Source organism: Sordaria macrospora, chromosome 4 (genome assembly GCF_033870435.1).
Source record: "Sordaria macrospora chromosome 4, complete sequence".
Classification (NCBI taxonomy): Eukaryota; Fungi; Ascomycota; class Sordariomycetes; order Sordariales; family Sordariaceae; genus Sordaria; species Sordaria macrospora.
Genome location: NC_089374.1, coordinates 2,773,848 through 2,793,135, shown reverse-complemented (window position 1 = coordinate 2,793,135; position 19,288 = coordinate 2,773,848). Strand labels below are relative to the sequence as shown.

Genomic DNA, 19,288 nt, shown 5'->3' with positions numbered 1-19,288 from the left:
CGTACATTGTGTGGTTTCTTGATCGTGCTATTCTGGCCAATGTCAAGATCAAAGTCGTCTTGTCCTTCCAGTCTAATCTCTATATCTCTTACAAACAGCCATACATCATCTCACACCACCAACCCTTCCTTATGCTCTTCCTCATAGACCAAACAGCACAACCCCTTACTTTAACCTACAACCACTGAAGCCAAAACAACAGCCCACCCACCCCAACATTCACCACCAAATGCTGACCCAGGCTCCAAGCCACGCAGTACAGATACTTTGGCGAAAACACCGTCCAAACAAACAGGTGCGTCCTGAGAATGGTACAAGCCGCCATGACCGCTGCGACACTAAACGCCGTAAACAGCGTCATCACAGCGACATAGGTCTTGAACAGACCGGTCTGACTTTGTCCCTGCTCCTTCTTGACCATCATCTTCATCTCTTCCATCCCCCTCTTACCCTCGTCGAGTCTCTGATCCCTCCGCCAAATCCTCCCCAAAAGCACCACGGTCCCAACGACCCACCACACCGCGCCCGCCCAGTTCCCAACATACGTCAAGATTCCCACCAGCACAACGCTGAAATCGCTCACGCCGTTGTAGGCATTCGACAGGTCCACAGACGAGATGGCGTTGCTACCGCCCATAGCGAAGAAGCTTGCATACTGCAGTAGCAACGAAGAAATCCCCAGTTCCGCCGTCGACAGGTTTCCAGTATCGATCTCAGCAAATAGGAACCCATAGACGAGGTTGAAGACGAGGAAGAGCGGGATGTTGGTCGTGCGGGATTGCGTGAGGGCGAGGATGGTGTAGAGGTTTTGGAGCATCGTGACGGCCTCGGCCTTCGCAGGACCCTTTTTCTTTGGTGGTGGCTGTCGAGGTTGAGGTTGAGGTTGAGGTTGATGGCGGCGGAGGCGGAGGCCAGATACTGTCTTCGATTCCCAAAGTATGAACCCCATCCCCGCGGCTGTCGCGAGCCCCAGGCCAACGAAAACCGCGCGGGCGCGGGCGATGAGGCTTGCTCCCCGCGTGAAATCCAGCAAGCTACTTTTTACAAAGGGGACCACTAGTTCGGGAGCATCCTCGAGCGTAAAAGCCGCCTTGAAAGTGAATGCTGCCAGCACAAGGCCCGTCATGGCAGGGAAATTGACGGGCACCGGGATCCGGCCGTGGAAGGAGTCGACGAGTTGCTGGTGGGCCCGGACGTAGGTGAGGCCAACGAGAAACCACATAAAGTGCGGGTTGGGCTCGAGGAAGAGCTTGACGATGTCCGGGGTGCCGGCGAATTTTTGGCCGGTTTGGTTCCAGGACCGGAGGAGGCGGAGGGCGGAGAGGAGGGGGAGGGCGGTGAGGAGGAGGTGCCGGGGGAAGGTGGTGTTGGACCGCTTGAAGCCGCGGAAACTGAGATAGCCGAACCAAGTGCTCGTTGCTAGATACCAGAAGTGCTGCTCTTCTTCGACGTAGCTGCTGGCGAACATCATGATGCTGTAGGCTATGGAAATGACCAGTAAGGGCGTGAGGGAACTGGTTAGGGAGATGGCTTTGGTTGCTGCATATAGGCCAAAGATCACGGCGATGAGGGCGGCGACCTGGCCTAGGATTAGTCGGGACATATCGTAGTTGCTCGCCATGCCACTCATGAGCTCTTGAGCTTTGCGAAGCCACTGGAAAGTTGTTAGATGTATTGCTTTAGGAGAGTATGTAGTATAATCCAGTGCGTACCATAGTAACAGGCAGTGCCCATTTGGGGTCTATATCATCGCCCACTCTTGCAGACATGAGGATGTTTGAAGGACCTTGCCAGTCACAGGCAAGTTCTTCATAGTCGGACGAGGGGCTGGCACAGGATGATACAGCCAAAGCAGAGTCGAAGGTCTTGGTACCCGAAGCAGCCGAGATGACGGTTTGAATCTGGCGGGCGTTTTGGTGCAGCAAATAGGCCTGGTTGGTTTCTGTAGTTATGTTAGGAAAAGCAATGGCATCAGGAAGTTGTGTGGCTTCACGACTTACTCTTAGGCCATATGGACAAGAACTCGGGAATCAGGGCACCGAGGTTGTTCTTGGGAATAGGAAATCCTAGGAGAGCAGCCAAAGTGGGTGCCAGATCGGACTGTTCCACGGTCGAGTAGAATTGAAAGTCTTCGGCATCTGGTAGCGGAGCGTCCTGAGTCTTTTTCTGAAGGCCTTTAAGCTTGGGAGAGATGAAAAGGAGGGCAGGTGACGTCTCGCCAGGCGAGGAAGCACCATGATTGCCGGCGTCGTTCATCCCATGATCTCCGCAGACAACAAAAAGGGTCGACTTTAGGTGGTCTTGGGTTTCTATGGCCTTGTATATCTGGTTGACGATGCCATCCATCTCCCGCTGCTTCGGAACCATATGAGGGCTGTGTGGCTAGTCAGTAATGTGCATATTCATATAGAAGAGGCGAATTTACCTTCTCGGCCCTCCCTTATGTCCAATGTGGTCAAGTCCAAGATAGTGAAGAATCATAGTGTTCCAGTCGTCGTTTCGGAGCTCTCCAGGAATGTTTCGAGTGACATTATGATCAACCTCGGTGAAATCCTACTCACGTTAGCACGATGCAGATGTCTACCAGATCAACCGTAGATGCCTACCGAGACAAAGAAGCTCGTGGTTCCATCAGCACGATCAAATGTGCCTGGAAAGAGCTTCAACCACGTATCATCTCCGTACATCACAAGCTTCCCAGTGCCCTTTGCCTTCATCTGAGCCAACCAGGTGTCTTGCGATGCGAGGCTTGAGGACTCATCGCCTTCGTCAAGGTTGAGAACGACATCGAGGAAAGATGGCACAGAGCCTGTAGTGATGGCCTTCAGTCTAGGCATGGTGACTGTGGGAGATGTGGCATGGGCCGTGAAGGGAATCGCAGCACCATCGCGAATCAAGCTATATGAAATGTCAACATTCCAGGTCTACTTAAGCTGAGAAAGTGCGCAGCAAGTGGAAGAGCTTACGATTGAGTGAATTTGAAGCCGCTGTTGGTAGTATATACAAAATCACTACATATAAGCCACCCACGGATTAACATGGCTGCTTGATGATGGACCGTATTGGCGATAGTGGCTTGTTTTTACCTTCGTAATGCGTCAACAACCATGAAGACCAGCTTGTCAAACGGAGCTTCCGGAGTCTCACTATAATCATCCAGTGGCTCATACTCAGCCAGACCCGGTAGAAGAGGCTTATATGGGAAGAATCCAGTTGCGAATATGACAATGGCGACTGGGATTAGCAGATTGGCTGCTATGAGAAGCAGCGAGGAGCTCAAGATCCCATTGCGCCGGGAACTCATCTCGACTCGCCGAATTCTCTAGGTGTGCCTGATCGAAGGGAAATATGATGTTTGTCAGTAAGAACTAAAAGTTGCACTCGTGGGCCATTTGTGTGTTGCGAACGCAAAAGACCCCGGGAAGTTGCAAATGTGTTCAAAAAAGAGATTATTTGTTGATGTTGTGAGGCACAGGTGAGGTTGTTAAGGTAACAGTGGAAGAAAGGGGCCAGTGAGGTTCAGCCCAGTTGGCTTCCACCTAAAGTTCCTTCCCATTTCAGGTTCGTTCCCCAGAAGCCCAGGCCCTTTAAAGGATTGGCATTGGCCCCACTTGGAGAACAGCGTTAACGCTGTGAGACTGAGACCCCTAGAACAGAACAGCATGCTAGCCCAGAGAAAAAAAAATCCATTAAAATCAAGAGACCCAAATGCGCCAAGTGTACCGTAGATAATCCCACCCCACCGTCCGTTTGCTTCTTTTTTCCATCCCATATGACTGAAATTCTTGCTTTCTGCAACGGCGTCGGTGTCAGAAATGCGGAAGACTGGCAATCCCGTGCATTCCGTCCATGCAGAGGACCAGTGAAGCCCAAGACCGCGCAGAAAAATGAGGCCTGCCACCAAGAGGCCATAATCCACACCATCTCCTCTCATCCCAATCCTAGATGCCCGGCGCTGCCTCGTCGTCGTGATAAGGGGCAACCACTAGAACATGTCCGGAGCATGAGAGAGTAGTTGCAGCTGTCCTTTGGTGGTAAAGCCGTTCCATGGCCTAGGACAAACCGTTGAAAGCTTGGGTCGTCTGTCGAAACTCAGGTGCTGAAATTGAAGTCGCGTGTCGCTCATTTCCTAGCTTTCTTGCTGAACTTCTCGCCGTACTTGGGGAAGACGATCTTGGACTTCTTGACCTTCCTCTTCTTCTCAATCTTCTTGCTGCCAACCTTGACGGGCTTGGCGGAATCAACCTCCATAGCAGCTGTGAATTGGTCAGCACATGGCCCTCGTTTGCATCTTGGTTTTCCAGCTACACCTACAGTCATCCTTGGTGGCCTCCTTGACCTCATTCTCGTTCACCGTCTCCATCTCAACCTCCTTGATGGGCTTGGGCTGAGCGGCAAGCTCGAGGAGCTTGGCAGAGATTCTCTCCAAACGAGCGGCCTCAACAGGTCCAAAAACATTCTTCTTGAGTTTCTGGTTGTTGTTCTTGATGACGGACGCTCTCTTGCTCTTGGCCATTTTTGCGGTTTAAAAAGGGTCGTGTAGTTTTGAGTTGCTGAAGATAGGATGGGATGGATGAGAGTCGGTCTTCCACAAAAAGATTGAATATGCGGTACGGAAGGAGGGAGTGAAGGTGACAAAAGATATCGATAAGATGTCGTTGTTGCCGAGTTGAAAAATTCCACTGGATCAGTACACTACAGGCGACCTGGGATCTCCGCTAAGTTGGAGGGTGGCCAGGATGTAGGTAGGACTTTATCCGTGGCGGAATTTGCTTACCCAATGAAGTACTGGCTACTTCACTGTAGCACTCTCCAATGGGTTCGACGGTACCTGCCGCTGCTTCGTTGCCACTAACAGACCCACCTCACCCGCTACGATAAATACTGCTAGCGATCCACAGGTTCCTGCCCGGCACACTTTCTGCCGCCTCCTCCCGCCTGTTCACATCGACAACGCCTTTTGGACTTTGGAACAACCAACTTGAAGCGAGGGCTACGAAAGCGATAGCGGCTGTTGTCTTTGCCAACGGAGTGACGATTCCATCATTTGGCGCATACAGGACCTAGTTTGTTTTTCGACGGTATTTACCGCGCAGGTACCAAATCACTGCTGGGCATCGCGGTTGCGCCTACCTACCTTACCTTCACATTCGACTCACGCGTTTGCCTGGGAGTGCCAGTGCGTAGGCCGCAGACAGCGACAGCCGGCTCTGTGTGACCGACCGATAACGTGCAAGGCGGCCGTGATCTTCGGAATATCATTCACCTGCGAGCTTAAATTTTAAACCTATCCATCTCCGTCGCGTGCCGTACATCACGGTGACGCCGTCACCTTTAGCAGCCGTCACCTCTGCACCACGGATACCTAACCTCGACGTCGCCTTGTACGTGTATAGGTGTCGCTGCCTTGAGCGCACCGGGCACACTCCCGAACATTCGGCTTAGCCTCCATCACTCCTTCCTCACAACGCGCCATCCGAATTGCGCGCCCACACTCCCACTTTCCCAAACTTGATTACTTTGACGGCCAACTTCGGGGTTCTAGGTATTGGTGGTAGTTTAACGGACCATCGGCGGCCGGTCGCAATCAGGCAACTCTACTACACGCAGACCGGGTACACGACCACAGCGCGCTCCTATAAAATCGCATCTTCAGTTTACAAGCCCGGCGTCGACGGGCAGAGGCTGGAATTATTAACACCGGTCGTTGAGGGGCAGAGGGGAAATGGATCGTGCCGGCCCTCCTCCAAAAGACAAGGTTGAGGCCCTTAAGGCGGTCGCAAAGAACGCTGGGGTCAACAAGACGCAGCTGCAGTCCCTCTGTTCCATCAATGGTTTGCCCAAGACCGGAAACAAGCCTGATTTGGTGAAACGCCTTATCGACGGTGAGTATCTCCCTTACCTCCACCCTTCTACGAAAGAATCACAGGAATGCAGGCTGACGCAAGAGGTCCTCCTCAACCCCGACCAGCTATCCAGCAATGCGTTGCGCGCGGCGACGGCATCAGTTTCAATACATTCTACCGCAGTTTCGAGACAACCGTGCCCTGGTTCCATACCTACGTGTCTAACACGGGTATGCTGGAACAACCAAGCAAGCCACCACCACCGCAGATACCGCAAACCGCAGTCTACCCACCCGTTCCAAGTCAAGCCAACACTTCAAACGGCTATGCCATGGCTTCCTACGGCGTGCCCAGCGGCTCCTACAACCCGCCCAAGGGCGTCAGCAGACCACTTGACTGGTATAACCAACAACGGCACGATTTCCAGTTCAAGCCCAGCGTTTTCTACGAGATCCAGTACCGAATCGGGGAGGTCAAAGAGTGTGAACGTATGTCAGGTAAGCCAGTATCGTTCCGCCTCTGGACACAACCGCTGAGTCTTGAAAGCAGCGATGCAGCAACATAGGCAGACTGTGTCCATCAAACTCAGGATCTCAGATTATCCCCAGCTCAACAACATCACAAACGACCCTTCACTAAGGATCATGATGTACTGTGCCGCTGGCAAAAATGGTGTCCAAGACATCGCCTTTCCCTACCAGTCGGAGCTCAAGGTTAACGGCGGCGATGTCAAGGCAAATCTGCGAGGCCTGAAGAACAAACCTGGGTCTACTAGACCGGTTGACATCACGGACTCGCTTCGTCTGAAGCCGAACACATACACGAACAACATCGAATTTACGTATGCCCTCACCAGAGAGGTAGGTGTAAGAGGAAAACTAGGTGTGGGAACTCGCAGAGGCCTGCAATTGCTAACCACTTGGGTTGACAGCATTTCTACCTCGTAGTATACCTTTGCAAAACACCGACTATCGAGGAACTGGTGTCGAGAATCACCAAAAAGATCCGTGCCGAGTCGGTGGTTACCGAGATCGCAGACAAGGCTAACGACCCCGACGTGGTCGCTACATCACAAGTTCTGAGTCTCAAGTGCCCATTGTCCTACATGAGGTTAAGTAAGCCGTGCCGAGGCGTGAACTGTGGTCATATTCAGTGTTTCGATGCCACATCATACCTTCAACTTCAGGAACAAGGGCCACAGTGGTTATGTCCCATCTGCAGCAAATCTGTGCCGTTCGACCAGCTGGCGATTGATGAGTAAGTTGCAATGGCTCTGTGTTCATTACTGTCTCCCCTGTACTGGCTGACACGCATTCCAGGTACGCCATGGGCATTCTCGAAGCGACTCCCAAATCTGTAGAGCAGGTTACCATTGAACCCACCGGCAAGTGGATAGAACCAGGCACGGAAAAGGTGACGATTCCTGACTCTGCTGAGGCGAGCTTTGTCGATGACGATGACCTGTATGTTTCGGAAGTCCTCTCGGCAGCAAACCACGACTTCTCGACGCCCGGTCGTTCTACTACCGGCGCGTCAACTACACTTATCGGCACTCCGATGAACGGAAGCACAGGCGGCACGCCTTCCCTGGCAAGATCAACGAATAATAACAACAAACGTCCGGCGCCCGAAGTTATTGATTTGACGCTGTCAGATGACGACGAGCCGCCCAGGCCTATGAAGCGGGGTAACTACGGGACGAACGCGTATTATGGGTCCAACTCTTAGGGGGAAGTAAAGGATGCTACAAATGTGCGTCACCGGCACGCTTCAACGGAACGGGGTAGACGTGCTCCTCGTCCTCGTTGTCCCCGTTGGTTTGGCGAGCAAGAGTGGTGGGATTCTTATCAGGCGGTATTTCCCCGTCAACTTGACTATGATGAAGTGTAGGATGCTCAGTATTGACTTCGTATGTTCGCTTGGGCAACAGGACGCCAGATTGTGTCCCTTCACCAGTCCTAAACCGAACGCCATGTCTACTGGGTATCCTTGCTCTTCACCACCAAAGCATCTTGGTTTTAACCTTTTTTTATTGCATTTTTGACATGGCGGACCAGGGGAGGCATTTTTATATCGGTCTTGGGCGTTGGGCGCTCTCAAATAGGGAAAAGTGGGTTTATGGGAGCAGTTTCCGGGATGAGGTACAGTGATATATGAAAGGAATGAGGATTCAGTACTAGGATGCAATTCCGATACCCAGTAAAGTGATGCGACATGAACTGTGTATTGTCTGGAAACTGTATTGTGCATGAAAATCGACCACATAAAGCTGTCATTCACCAATGACACTTGACGCCTGTATGAAGGCTTAAAGTCGTTCAGATAAAAGCTCTGCGTGATACCAGTACATGGTGTTGATGTAAGACACCTGAAGGTACCTAGTATTTTTATCCAAGCATAGTTTCTGGCCTTAAGCTTGGAGTGTGTTCGTGGATGCTCCTAGCCGCACTTTCCAGTGGGGTATTAATACCGTCCATTTTAAGCAGCTGCCATTACAGTACCAATTATTCGGACGGCAGGCATCTCTCCAACCGCAACAACAGCTCTCGCCCTCCCCTTACAAGCACAACAACCAACCTATCTGACTCGCTCCAAACTCTCGACAAAGACGATCATTACCATACAGGCTTTTCCCAAACAGATATAGTCAAACTTCTCAAGAACCGCGATTCATTCGATCTGGCCGATCCGAACCGGCAAGAGTCCCGGCACCCGAACCCCACGCACAAGCTCCGAGCTACCTGCGTCACCGCGATCTTCCGATAAACCGGCAGACCGAAGACAGGATCGCAGGCGGGATTGAAGCCAACGTACGCCAGTCACGAACCTTCGAATTGAACCTACGCAGGATTTCGACGAGAGAACAAAACTGTGCGCGAATCAAACGAACCGACGAACTCTCGCTATACCAGGGCATCAAGACAATCAACCAGCAACCCGAGCGGCTTCTCCCATCAGCATCACCTAGTAGCTCTTACCCGCGAGCGCACAACACCTGCGGACCGGAATATACCTTCCTCGAGTCCTTCCTAGTCAACTACCTTACTAAGGTACCGAACGACATAATATCCGCTGGTCACACAAACCCCAATCTACTCAAACTCAACTTCCAACAACCAGCAAGCAACGTACTTCTGTTTATCACAACCCAACCCAAACCAAAACCAAACCGCCCAAGATGTCCTTCGACACAATACTCCCCCCCTACAACGCCTCGGACCCAACCGCCCGCTTCCTCGCCTCCTCCTGTCTCGATTTCCTACTTATCGAGCTCGTCCCCATGGCCTACAGGATAACCAACCAACTCGACTCTGCTTCTCCCTCCGACTCCTCGTCAACTAATGGTGGTGGTGATGATGCGCAAAGTACGGCTACTGGATCAGCGGCAGGGGCACAGAGGAATAGTGTGTTATCTTCCGGGACCGGTGGGGGACTAAGTGCTGGTGGACTAGGGGGAGGAGGGTTAGGGGCAGGAGGCAGTTTGAATGGGAGTGGAAATGGCAGTGCAAGGAAAATGGATGAGGACGAGGAAAGAGATGCGGTCTTTGCCAGGTTGGAAGGGTTGGGCTACAGAGTTGGGCAAGGGTTGGTTGAACGGTATGTATGCTTCCCGTCCAGTCGGCTGCTTAGGTGCGAAACGAAATGATGGGCAAGACGCGATACTGACTGGACCTTTTTGGACAGATTCTCCCGCGACCGACCACGCTTCAACGATACGCTGGATGTCATCAAGTTCCTCTGCAAAGACCTTTGGACGTTGGTGTTTAGGAAACAGGTGGATAATCTGAAGACGAACCATCGGGTGTGTTCCCCCCTCATATGGTCTCCGTTGTTTTCCTGGCTAACACCAACATACAAACGCAGGGTGTCTACGTCCTAACAGATAACTCCTTCCGCCCACTATCGCGAATGTCCGCGGAGACAAGTAGCCAAGCCATAGCCAGGGCGCAACCGGTAGGTGTACCCTCTTCCTTTCTTCTCACACAATTCCTGCCTCAACTTGCCCGAGTCACATACCGACTGACAGGACAAAAGTTCCTATGGTTCCCATGCGGTGTAGTCCGTGGCGCCCTCGCAGCAATGGGCATCAACGCGACTGTTACCGCTGAGTCGAGCGAGCTTCCTGCGGCGGTATTCCAGATCAAGACGATCAAGACGCAGAACTGAATGTTTCTCTTCAATGCTTTCAGTTGTGTTACACATTAGCGAATGGGCCTTCCCAAACCTTTATACTTAATACGTGCCTGCTGCTGCCGAGATCATTGTTTTTGTTGCATGGGATACTTCTTAGCCGGGCACTTTGGGGCCATACTAGCGGTGTTTTTATGTTGCTCTTGAAGTAGGAAATCAAAGGTCTGGTTTTATTTTATATATACAGAGCTTCATGGGACACGAGACGTTGCCAAAAAAATAAAAATAGAATCAAAACTGCATAGCGAACGATATGCACACCGACGTATGAATACACTTTCAAAACCACTCGCGAAGAACTGCATAAAATTAATTATATTTTCATTCCCCAGCCAGCGCACAGCTTAAGCAGAACCTTCCCATGCTACTACATAGCAGTCCTGTCCAGACACACTCCACCCATATGCCCTACGTATCCAAATGTTGGGCGCAAGGCGATATGTGGCTTATTCGTCAAGGCGATGGGTACTGGACCCGGCGCACCGGGGAGAAGCTGATGATACGTGCGAGGGGAAGAGAATGGGTATAGGTCGTCCGGGTCATATCAGTCGTCGATTATCCTATTAACTTTTTGTTTACAGCCTAGAAAGGTAATGAGTATCAGTCCACCTGTACTGCTTGAACTTGATATGGTCTTCACATTTTATTCTTCATCTACAGCTTCGTGTGTGGTTATGTATTGGCTATATGAAAGCCACCCAACCAAGATCATAGCCTTCATAATGCATGAAACTTAAGAAACGCAAGGGGATATTTCACAAGCAGGAATCAAAGGGGTATCTACTTCTGAGGGGGGTTGTGGGCAAAGTCAACACCCTTCTGGATGTTGCCCTTAAGGCCCTTGACGGCAGCCTCGAGGAGAGTCTTCTCCTTCTCAGTGATGTCGCCGAGGATGTCGATAGCCTTCTCAGCACCGTTGGGCTATGGATATGTTAGCACAAAAGACACAGTAAATGGAACGAAAGCTGAAACTTACGCCAAGCTCAATGGGAACGGAGAAGAAGTCAACACCAGTCTTCTCAGCAATCTCCTTACCACCGGGGATACCGGGGAGGTAGACGTAGCTGGGCTCGACAAGGCCCTTGGCGCCCTTGGAGGCCTTGAGGAGCTTCTCAGCGAAGCGGTAACCGGCATAAGCCATGGAGAGGGTGGCAGAGCCGAGACCCTCCTTGGCCTTGACGACCTCATCACCACCGAACTGGACGCGGTTGACAAGAGCATCGTACTTGTCGTCAGGGATGGTGACCGAGGGGGTAACCTTGCTGAAGAGAGGAACGATGGTCTCGCCGGAGTGGCCACCGATGACGGGGACAACGAGCTCCTGGGGGTTGCTCTTGCCAGCGATCTCGGCAACGAAGGTCTCGGCACGGACAATGTCGAGGGTGGTGACACCGAAGAGGCGCTGGGCGTTGAAGACGCCCTTGGCCTTGAGGACCTCGGCAGAGATGGGGACAGTCGAGTTGACAGGGTTAGAGATGACGAGGATGAAGGCGTTGGGGGCGACCTCAGCGGCGACCTCAATCAAACCCTTGACGATGCCGGCGTTGATGTTGAAGAGATCATCACGGGTCATGCCAGGCTTGCCTGTGAGAATAGCCAGTCAGTCTCTGCTTCACCACATCCAGCGGCGCGCATTGTTACTTACGGGGAATACCAGCGGGGATGACGATGATGTCGGCATCCTTGAAGGCGGCCTTGGCGCCATCGTTGGGGGGGAGGTAGCCGGTGGTTTTCTAATGGGCCAGGTGTCAGCCAAGTTACCTATGCGGGGTCCGTGGTGTACTCTCGTGTCCTTGGCGACAACCAGCGCAAAGCTGGTGCTGGCTACTTACGGCGGTGGAGGAGATGTGAGAGAGATCGGCAGCGACACCGGGGGTGTTGACGACATCGTAGAGGGAGAGCTCGTCAACGAGGGGAGAGAGCTTGAGGAGGAGGGACAGGGGCTGCGGCACATTTGGTCAGCATTTGCTTTCATCTCAACCTCCGATCCGCGCCGTTCGGGGCGGGATCTCCCATGGCCAAGTTGGGATAAAACTCACCTGTCCGATACCGCCAGCGGCGCCAGCAACAACTGCGCATAATGTCAGCTTCCTGCTACCGTCGCCTCAGACTACAGATGGGCGTAGATGGACGTGGTGTAGCTTACCGGCCTTGACCATTTTGAAAACTGTAGATACTTAAAAGCGGGGGAGGGGTAGTTCTGGAGATGAGGAACTAGGGTCAGCTCTAGATCCCGGTCGTCGATGGTTGTTGGAAAGATGGGAAGAAGAGGAAGGAAAGCGGGAAGGAGGAAAGAGCAGGACTTAACTCACATTGATATAGACGAGCTGCGCAACAATGGCAATTCGTCAGGGTGGATTCGGTGGGTGGACTGGGAGAAGGTTGGATATGAAATGACGGGGAATTTCTGGATCCTGGGGGAAGGGGAGCTCGTGGGGGAGCTTCCCTCTTATTTACCTTGACCTACGCAGTACAATTGGGGCCCGGGGCTGCGGGGCTGGCAGCCAGTGGTCCGGTGGGCGCAGGTGTCAATGCCGTCCCTTCCTCCAGACAGTCCAAATCGAGGCATGATGCAGCAAGGACAACGAGCTGCCCCGCTCTTCTCTCCATGTTTCTCTCCCGCTTCGTTCGCGTCCCGCCATCCGGAGGAGCGAGAATGGACCATTGGATCGGAATTTGGGGAAGCTGCGGAGTTGAGCCAGCTCCCGTTCTTGGCCGCTCCCGTTTGACGGTGTACACACCATGTTGCGCAATAACGAGCAAGCTTGAGACAATCTCTTGAAACTCAAATTCATGATTACATTCAAATTGATAATTACAGTACTTCAGGTGATACTCTAGGTAGTTCAGTCTTGCGCATTTGCTGAGATAATGCGAGTTTCATTTCCGTTAGTTTCCTCGTTGCTGCCAGCACTTGAGGCGCATGTGCTGCTTCGGTGCCCAGACTTTAGATGATGCCGTTGATATCAACCGCAAGGAACACAGATCCTTGTCCTCGCCGTTGCATCGGTAGACACTCCGGGTTGTCAACTTGTCAGGGGTACCTACGTCCGCACATGTGGTCTCCCGAGGTCCGGCTCGGTTTAGCGTCCTCGGGCAAGTCCGGGAGATCTGCCCTGATGTCATCCGAAGAGGCCCGCTTCCATACCGCTTCCATGGTCATAAGGCCAACGAACCCATCCAGTTCGACGTCCCAGATCAGGGGTTTTTGCCATTTGTTTCCCAGCTGAAATGGAGCACGATATCCAAATACAGCCAACCTTGTCTGGCAGCCCCATGGAGTCCGAACTTCTTGGAATGCCGAGGTGTTGTTGCCGGAAGAGGTTGGTGGTAGACTCGGAAAACCGGGCGCCATGCTATCCTCCGGCTGCCTGCCTGCCTGCCGGCCGGTTACCCCGTCCACCTTCCCTCATAAAATCACATATATGCTGCACGCTCACAACATGACCTAGAACAGAGAAGTTGTTGTTCGTCGATGACCCTGCTAGGGTTGATTGATTCATCTGAATATCAAACGCCATGGCCATCCCTGGAATCCGGGACTGGCAACCCTTTCCTGTCCCTTGAACCCCAATCCCATGCATGAAATGTTGTATGCGCCGCCTCTGTCAGCGAGGCTTTTCCAGGCTTAATACACAGACGTCTCCAACTGTCCCCGCATGCTCATCGTCCTCCACGCCTCGGTACACTTAAGCAGAGGCAGCAGCCTTCTTGGCGGCGTTGCCACGGAGCTTCTGGGCGGGCTCGGGCTTGACGGCGCGCTGAGAGCGGCGGATGGCGGAGGCGCGGGCAACGGCAGCCTGGATGAGATCGGCGCGGTAGCCGGTCTTGCCGACCTGGCGGGCGATGGCCTTGTAGGTCCTATACGGTTCGCATCATGTCAACAATTCGTTCCGTGCTGCTGTCGGTTTCTCAGGTGTCATTGCCGGGGTGTACTAACTTGCGGGCAGTCTTGTTAGCACCGAAAGCGACGGTGTAACGAGCAGAGGGCTTGGTGATGGAGCCAGCCTTCTTGGTGGTCACGACGACGCCACCCTTCTCACCAGCGACAACACCGACGGCCTATTCCAACATTGTCAGTTCGATGTGTTCGTTCGGTCGATATGCGACGTGCGTCGGTGAGGTTGCTCAATGTACCTTGTCGTTGACGAAACCAGCATACTATTTTCCCCAAACGTTAGCCAAAATGTCCCCTTTCTCATCCTTTTCTCTACCGCGAATTGTTCGCTCGGTTTCGTTTCTTTCGGGTAATCGTACCTTGCGAGCATGCTTGTTAGTGAGGTTGAGGGGATCCCGGGAGAACTGGACACCGCCACCAGAGGTTCTCTTAACGAGGTAAGAGTTCTGGGAGCCTATGTGATGGCAAAAAGCGAACGGTCAGCATTTCGACATGTCCACGCATTTCCCAAATCGGCCAGAGGCAGAAATTCAGCAGGATCAGAACTTACGGGTGATCTCCCAGATGAGGTCGGCAGAGACGTTGCTAAGAGACATTTTGGCGGGATCTGGGGCTACAAGAAGACCTAGGCGTTACTGGAGGCAGAGTCGAACTTCTCAAATTCTAGATGACAATATGCTGGATTTTGGCACCAGTACGGTGGATTGTCGCGCTCAGTGTGCCACCTGGTGCAGCAACGGCTTGGCGCCCTTGCCAGCTGCCGACAGCTCGAGCTTCCCGTTGGGCGGCGGTGCGGGCGCTGCAGCAAGCACCCAAGATGCCACCTGCACAGGGTTAGGGGTGGCCTGTGCATTTGAATTGCTGTCGAATTCACTGCGGGCGCTTTGCGACAGCCTTGTCACCCTTGCCGCATTCGTCATGGCCCAATGTCCCACGAGCATGGCAGTGTCTTGGCAAACGTTTTGGGCGGCAGAGCGGGTATCATTCATTCGAGATGCTGTTGCGCCGCATGTTCCATCTTGTGATCAATTAAACTTGTCCAAAACCATCCCTCCGACTCGCCTGCGCGGACTTTGTTTGCAACAACCGCCCGAGCCGAACATGTCCTGACTTTGTGTTCTTTCTCCGAGTTCTTGTTCAATTGTCTCCTGACAACCCGTCTTCGTTTCCTTAACTTCTATAACGCACTTACCCAGCTCGACTTATATCAGCACCTACCTACCTCTGCGCGTGCAAGTGGCACTCCAGGCACCAGCACCCGTACCGGATCACCCGAAGCACGAAAAGTATCGTGATCGCAATTCCACTTGTCGCAAAGCCCGCCTACAACCACTCGCATTTGCTTTACCTCCGAAGCCAAATTCTACACAACAGCTTCTCTCTCGTGGCAACCATCCATCAAACTATACCTGTTCCAAACACGAGCTGTGAAAAACACAACCCGCCAAAATGATCAACCTTCTCTACGCCCTCATATTCTTCACCCTCCTCTTCTCCACCACAGCCTACTTCACCCGCTACACCTGGCTCCCGCCCTTACTCGACGCCTTCGATGCGATAGAACCCTACCTGCGCCGCGCTCCTGGCGGCGAATATCTCTATCAGCGACTCCCCTTCACCTCCAACTCGTTCGAGGAGGACATAGAAGCCGGTCTTTCGTCCGCCGAATTTGATCTTGCGGGCAACGTGGGGGGCAGCGACGGTCGCGCGGGCTTGGATGACGAGGCCAAGCGGGAAATTCTCAAGATCATGAAGAGGAGGAGGCTCAAGTTCGACGACGCCAGGAAGTTGTACACGGAGAGGATATTCAAGGCGAACGGTATCGCGGCCGATGGGTTGCCGAGGGATCCCAAGTTTGTGAGCTTTTCGTGAGCGGGTGGTGCGAGATTTTCGACTTGGAATGGAGGATATGATCGATGGGCATTTCCACGAACTGAAAGAGGAAGGGGCTAGCTCCGAATGCGGAAACCAACAAACCAACCAGCCGCCCCGGGTATATCGAGACGACACAACTGACAATGGACAACACGATGGGCGAGATACGCGGAAGCTTCGGAAAAGGAAATACCTATCCTCTGTCACAGACAGACGGACGGCAAAAACCAAGCAAAGAACACCTCGACTCGACGCGACTCGACTCGACTCATGACCCAGCTTTACCCAGTTTTCGGGCAACGAAACCCGGTTTTATCACTTTTTACACTTATTTACACCTACACATTCTGACGGGCTGGAACCAACCAAACTCGGCCAACTGAACAGACACTCATTCGACCTTTCTATTCAAGCTACTACTACCGCTACTGCTACAACTGCTACTGTACCAACACGGACCAACCTACCACTATACGATCATTTTAACAACACTTGAGACAACTTTCCTCTTTGCTCTTTTTTTCCTTTTCGTTTTGGAGATCTGGTCCGTTCTCGCTGCGGATGTGACCGGACAGATGGGGCGGCGGTGGCGTCTGGCTTTCGCGTCTGTTTTTTGTTTGTTTTTTTGCTCTCTCCAAGGCGGTGGTGTGTCTGATACCAACCCACTCAGCCAGCCAGTCAGTCAGTCAGTCAGTCAGTCAGAACCAGAAATAATAGCCATTAGCGTTCTATCTGTCTTCTACCTTCTATTATGTTGCTCCCTCACTCGTTCTCTTACATCTACGCGCTGTCAAACCAACTTGCTGTTCATCCCCACCCTTAGTCCGTTTACTCTTCCCGTAGTGAGGTGGTGAGGTGGTGAGGTTAGCTTGAGATATTCACGATCCAAAGCGGAGATTGCTAAGTGATGGGAGGCCTCCGTTTCGGCCTTATCCCCGATTTAGCGATCAAAGCTCAGAAGCGATATCCTAGCGTTTGCTTGGCTTTAGCTGTGTACTACCTATGCAAGCTATGGGTGTTGTGTTGTTTTGTGTTGTGCTGTGCCGTGTGACTTAGTCATTTTCTCTCGGGTTTACTAGCTGTATTACCTACGTCGTCTCTTGTCCCTTGAACAAGTAGGAAAGCAAGACATCGGCGGCAACACTGGTCATACCTACATATTAGAATACACAACCCGGAACTGAAGTATCTGCCCCCTGTCCAATTTGTCGAGCAAGCAAGGAGTTGAATGCGCAAGTTTGCGGTCTATCAACTGTTGCGTCTACTCAGGCCCATCTCATTTTTCGAGAACTACACGTATTTTTTTCGTGCTCTCTTCAAGTTGCCTGTCTGCGCCATTCCTTGCTGTTACCCAAAATGAATATGATCATATGCCCCCAAAACGGCAACAGGTGACTCCGTAAAGGTACTTATGTGCAAAGTGCTATATGTATATAATGATATAAAAGTATGTACGAGGTATGGGTTATTAAAATCCTTCTAACGGACAGCAGCAACTAGTGACCGCTGTCCTTTGTCTTTTGCATGATATTTGTTGATGTTGTTGTCATCAACCCCATCCGTCCGTCCGTCCTAAACCCAGTTACCTACCCAGTCATCCCATCATTTGGTTTTATAAAGTTCAACCTCCTCCATTATAGGTACTAATTAGTACCTTTCCATCCTGTTGGCAGGTTCGGCTCGGTAGGTTTTCATCAGATGGAAATACATCAGTATCCAAATGTGATGTGCCGCCGTTTTCTCGTTCGGTCGTTCGTCATCGCGCGCGACACCAACCAAACGACCGCCCATCCGTGCCACCATCCCACATCAGAGGAGGGATCGCGGATCCTTGGTGTCAGCCAACCACCAAACCCGGCTCGAGCCCGGGTCCCTGATCCAGGACCACAAGATCCCGGTGGCTTGGTCTTGGCCGGATGACGCTGATTCGTCAATCCCTTCTTCATCTTTTTTTCTCAAGAAAGAAAGAGATTGACTGGGAGTATTGAGATTTTACCTCTTTCCCCTTTTCCCGGCGTTTCACCTTATATCAACTTCTTGGTCTCAGTCGGCTCATACATCCGATCATCCTCACCCTCCACCTCCTTGACAATCTTTTCCATCTCGTTGACCTGCTTCTTCCACGTCGTCGTGCTCATCTTCTTCTCCTTCTTGAATAGGTCATCGTCAGGCTGCCTGTAGCTGCCGCCGAGGCGGTCCCACAGCGTGGTGAACTGGCCGTAGTTGTAGTTGAAGGCGAAATGGTGGACAGAGTGGCAGGCGGCGCCGTTGATGACCGGGTTGTTGGCGTAGTACTCGCCGTCGTGGATCATGATGGTCCAGAAGTTGATAAAAACAAAGAGACCGACGTACGCCATCTTCTGGAGCGGGAAGATGAAGGGGAAGACGTGGTAGGGGATGCTCTGGGCAAAGCCGTCGATGGGGTGGAAGGCGTGGCTGGCGTAAGGGGTCGGCATGATCCACTTGTGATGAGGCTTGTGCAGGTGCTTGTACACGGACGGGTGGTGAAGACCGCGGTGGATCCAGTAGATGCCAAAGTCGGTGAACATGATGAAGAGCGGGAACTGGAAGAAGTCGTACCAGCGGCCGGGACCCTCGGCTGAGGTATCATACAGGAGCGAGTAACCGCGCACTTCGGCGACCAGGAAAGGGAAGGTGAAGAGCGCCATGACGGGAAGGGCGGTGTTGGCTTGCTTGATCTCAAGCCAGACCTGGTTCTTGAGGAACTTGGGGTGCTCCATGGTCTTCTTGTCGAAGACGAAGATGTACGAGAGAGAGGCGAAGACGTAGTAGGTTACGAGACCGAAGAGCCTGTTGAGAACAGCAAAACGTTAGCCTGTTTGCGCCCACTCACTCGGATGTGAAGGGAAAGAGGGTTTGCGCGCACCATAGTATTAGGAACAGCGATAGAGCCTGGCGGTAGATATTGTCTCTGGCCCAAATACTCTGATAAGCCGCTTGCGAGGGTTCGAGCGAGAAGAACTCGGTCGCGGGCTTATACACCCAGGATGAGAAAGCTTGGGCGGTGCCATTGGTCTTGCCGGGGAAATCATAGAGAGCAGGTCGCGCTGGTAATAGCCAGGCATATATGTAATCGAACATGAACTGATCGGTGACCTCGAGGACCACGTCCATCGTGACGGTGGTTGCTGGGCTTGCGCACCAAAGAAAGGAATAATTAAGTTGGGTAACAACAAGCTAAGCAAGCTTTCCTGAAGGCCCAGGTCAAGACCGTGTCGAACAGATAAGCAAGACGGAGGGACGGCGTGGGGTCCTGCTGGGCTCAGGTTGTGTTGTAGGGCTGGCGTAAGGAAAAAGAAAGATAGGGTAAAGGACCGACAACGGGGACGAACAACACGAAGAGAGCGTGGCGGCAGAAGGATTAAAAAGAAAACGAAGAGAAAAAGGATCAATAATGGGAAAGATTTTGCCGCGAATCCGATAGTGAGTCGCTGGCAATAAAGTGGAATGGAAGGCC

General features: G+C 52.4%; 8 protein-coding genes across 8 annotated transcripts; 3 read left to right on the top strand and 5 right to left on the bottom strand.

The window, feature by feature from the left end:
* Nucleotide 1: 1 nt before the first annotated feature.
* Nucleotides 2-3,304, bottom strand: SMAC4_07102 (uncharacterized protein; the record flags this gene model as incomplete). The annotated part of the gene is made up of 7 exons (XM_003345770.2): nucleotides 2-1,654; nucleotides 1,713-1,942; nucleotides 2,001-2,374; nucleotides 2,426-2,553; nucleotides 2,607-2,898; nucleotides 2,967-3,011; nucleotides 3,087-3,304. The coding sequence occupies 7 exons, from the start codon at nucleotides 3,302-3,304 to the stop codon at nucleotides 176-178; spliced, it is 2,766 nt and encodes a 921-aa protein (XP_003345818.2). The 3' UTR covers nucleotides 2-175.
* A 118-nt stretch (nucleotides 3,305-3,422) lies between these two features.
* Nucleotides 3,423-4,676, bottom strand: SMAC4_07103 (uncharacterized protein). The gene is made up of 2 exons (XM_003345771.2): nucleotides 4,315-4,676; nucleotides 3,423-4,256 (listed from the first exon to the last, which is right to left on the bottom strand). Exons 1-2 carry the CDS (start codon nucleotides 4,514-4,516, stop codon nucleotides 4,123-4,125), a joined length of 336 nt encoding a protein of 111 aa, XP_003345819.2. The 5' UTR covers nucleotides 4,517-4,676; the 3' UTR covers nucleotides 3,423-4,122.
* Nucleotides 4,677-4,879: 203 nt separating this feature from the next.
* Nucleotides 4,880-8,066, top strand: SMAC4_07104 (uncharacterized protein). Its single transcript, XM_024655864.2, has 5 exons — nucleotides 4,880-5,885; nucleotides 5,972-6,334; nucleotides 6,396-6,706; nucleotides 6,778-7,103; nucleotides 7,166-8,066. Exons 1-5 carry the CDS (start codon nucleotides 5,726-5,728, stop codon nucleotides 7,572-7,574), a joined length of 1,569 nt encoding a protein of 522 aa, XP_024511687.1. The 5' UTR covers nucleotides 4,880-5,725; the 3' UTR covers nucleotides 7,575-8,066.
* A 472-nt stretch (nucleotides 8,067-8,538) lies between these two features.
* SMAC4_07105 (uncharacterized protein) lies at nucleotides 8,539-10,198 on the top strand. The gene is made up of 4 exons (XM_003345773.2): nucleotides 8,539-9,443; nucleotides 9,531-9,648; nucleotides 9,711-9,800; nucleotides 9,882-10,198. The coding sequence occupies exons 1-4, from the start codon at nucleotides 9,025-9,027 to the stop codon at nucleotides 10,011-10,013; spliced, it is 759 nt and encodes a 252-aa protein (XP_003345821.1). The 5' UTR covers nucleotides 8,539-9,024; the 3' UTR covers nucleotides 10,014-10,198.
* A 112-nt stretch (nucleotides 10,199-10,310) lies between these two features.
* On the bottom strand, nucleotides 10,311-12,453 carry SMAC4_07106 (uncharacterized protein). The gene is made up of 8 exons (XM_003345774.2): nucleotides 12,350-12,453; nucleotides 12,184-12,237; nucleotides 12,077-12,108; nucleotides 11,870-11,980; nucleotides 11,683-11,770; nucleotides 11,014-11,621; nucleotides 10,822-10,958; nucleotides 10,311-10,619 (listed from the first exon to the last, which is right to left on the bottom strand). Exons 2-8 carry the CDS (start codon nucleotides 12,194-12,196, stop codon nucleotides 10,613-10,615), a joined length of 996 nt encoding a protein of 331 aa, XP_003345822.2. The 5' UTR covers nucleotides 12,197-12,237; nucleotides 12,350-12,453; the 3' UTR covers nucleotides 10,311-10,612.
* Nucleotides 12,454-12,800: 347 nt separating this feature from the next.
* Nucleotides 12,801-14,582, bottom strand: SMAC4_07107 (uncharacterized protein). Its single transcript, XM_003345775.2, has 5 exons — nucleotides 14,486-14,582; nucleotides 14,295-14,389; nucleotides 14,175-14,198; nucleotides 13,978-14,099; nucleotides 12,801-13,898 (listed from the first exon to the last, which is right to left on the bottom strand). Exons 1-5 carry the CDS (start codon nucleotides 14,529-14,531, stop codon nucleotides 13,727-13,729), a joined length of 459 nt encoding a protein of 152 aa, XP_003345823.1. The 5' UTR covers nucleotides 14,532-14,582; the 3' UTR covers nucleotides 12,801-13,726.
* Nucleotides 14,583-15,384: 802 nt separating this feature from the next.
* On the top strand, nucleotides 15,385-15,807 carry SMAC4_07108 (uncharacterized protein; the record flags this gene model as incomplete). The annotated part of the gene is made up of 1 exon (XM_003345776.1): nucleotides 15,385-15,807. One exon carries the CDS (start codon nucleotides 15,385-15,387, stop codon nucleotides 15,805-15,807), a length of 423 nt encoding a protein of 140 aa, XP_003345824.1.
* Nucleotides 15,808-17,233: 1,426 nt separating this feature from the next.
* On the bottom strand, nucleotides 17,234-19,242 carry SMAC4_07109 (uncharacterized protein). Its single transcript, XM_003345777.2, has 2 exons — nucleotides 18,698-19,242; nucleotides 17,234-18,621 (listed from the first exon to the last, which is right to left on the bottom strand). The coding sequence occupies exons 1-2, from the start codon at nucleotides 18,943-18,945 to the stop codon at nucleotides 17,835-17,837; spliced, it is 1,035 nt and encodes a 344-aa protein (XP_003345825.1). The 5' UTR covers nucleotides 18,946-19,242; the 3' UTR covers nucleotides 17,234-17,834.
* Nucleotides 19,243-19,288: the final 46 nt, after the last annotated feature.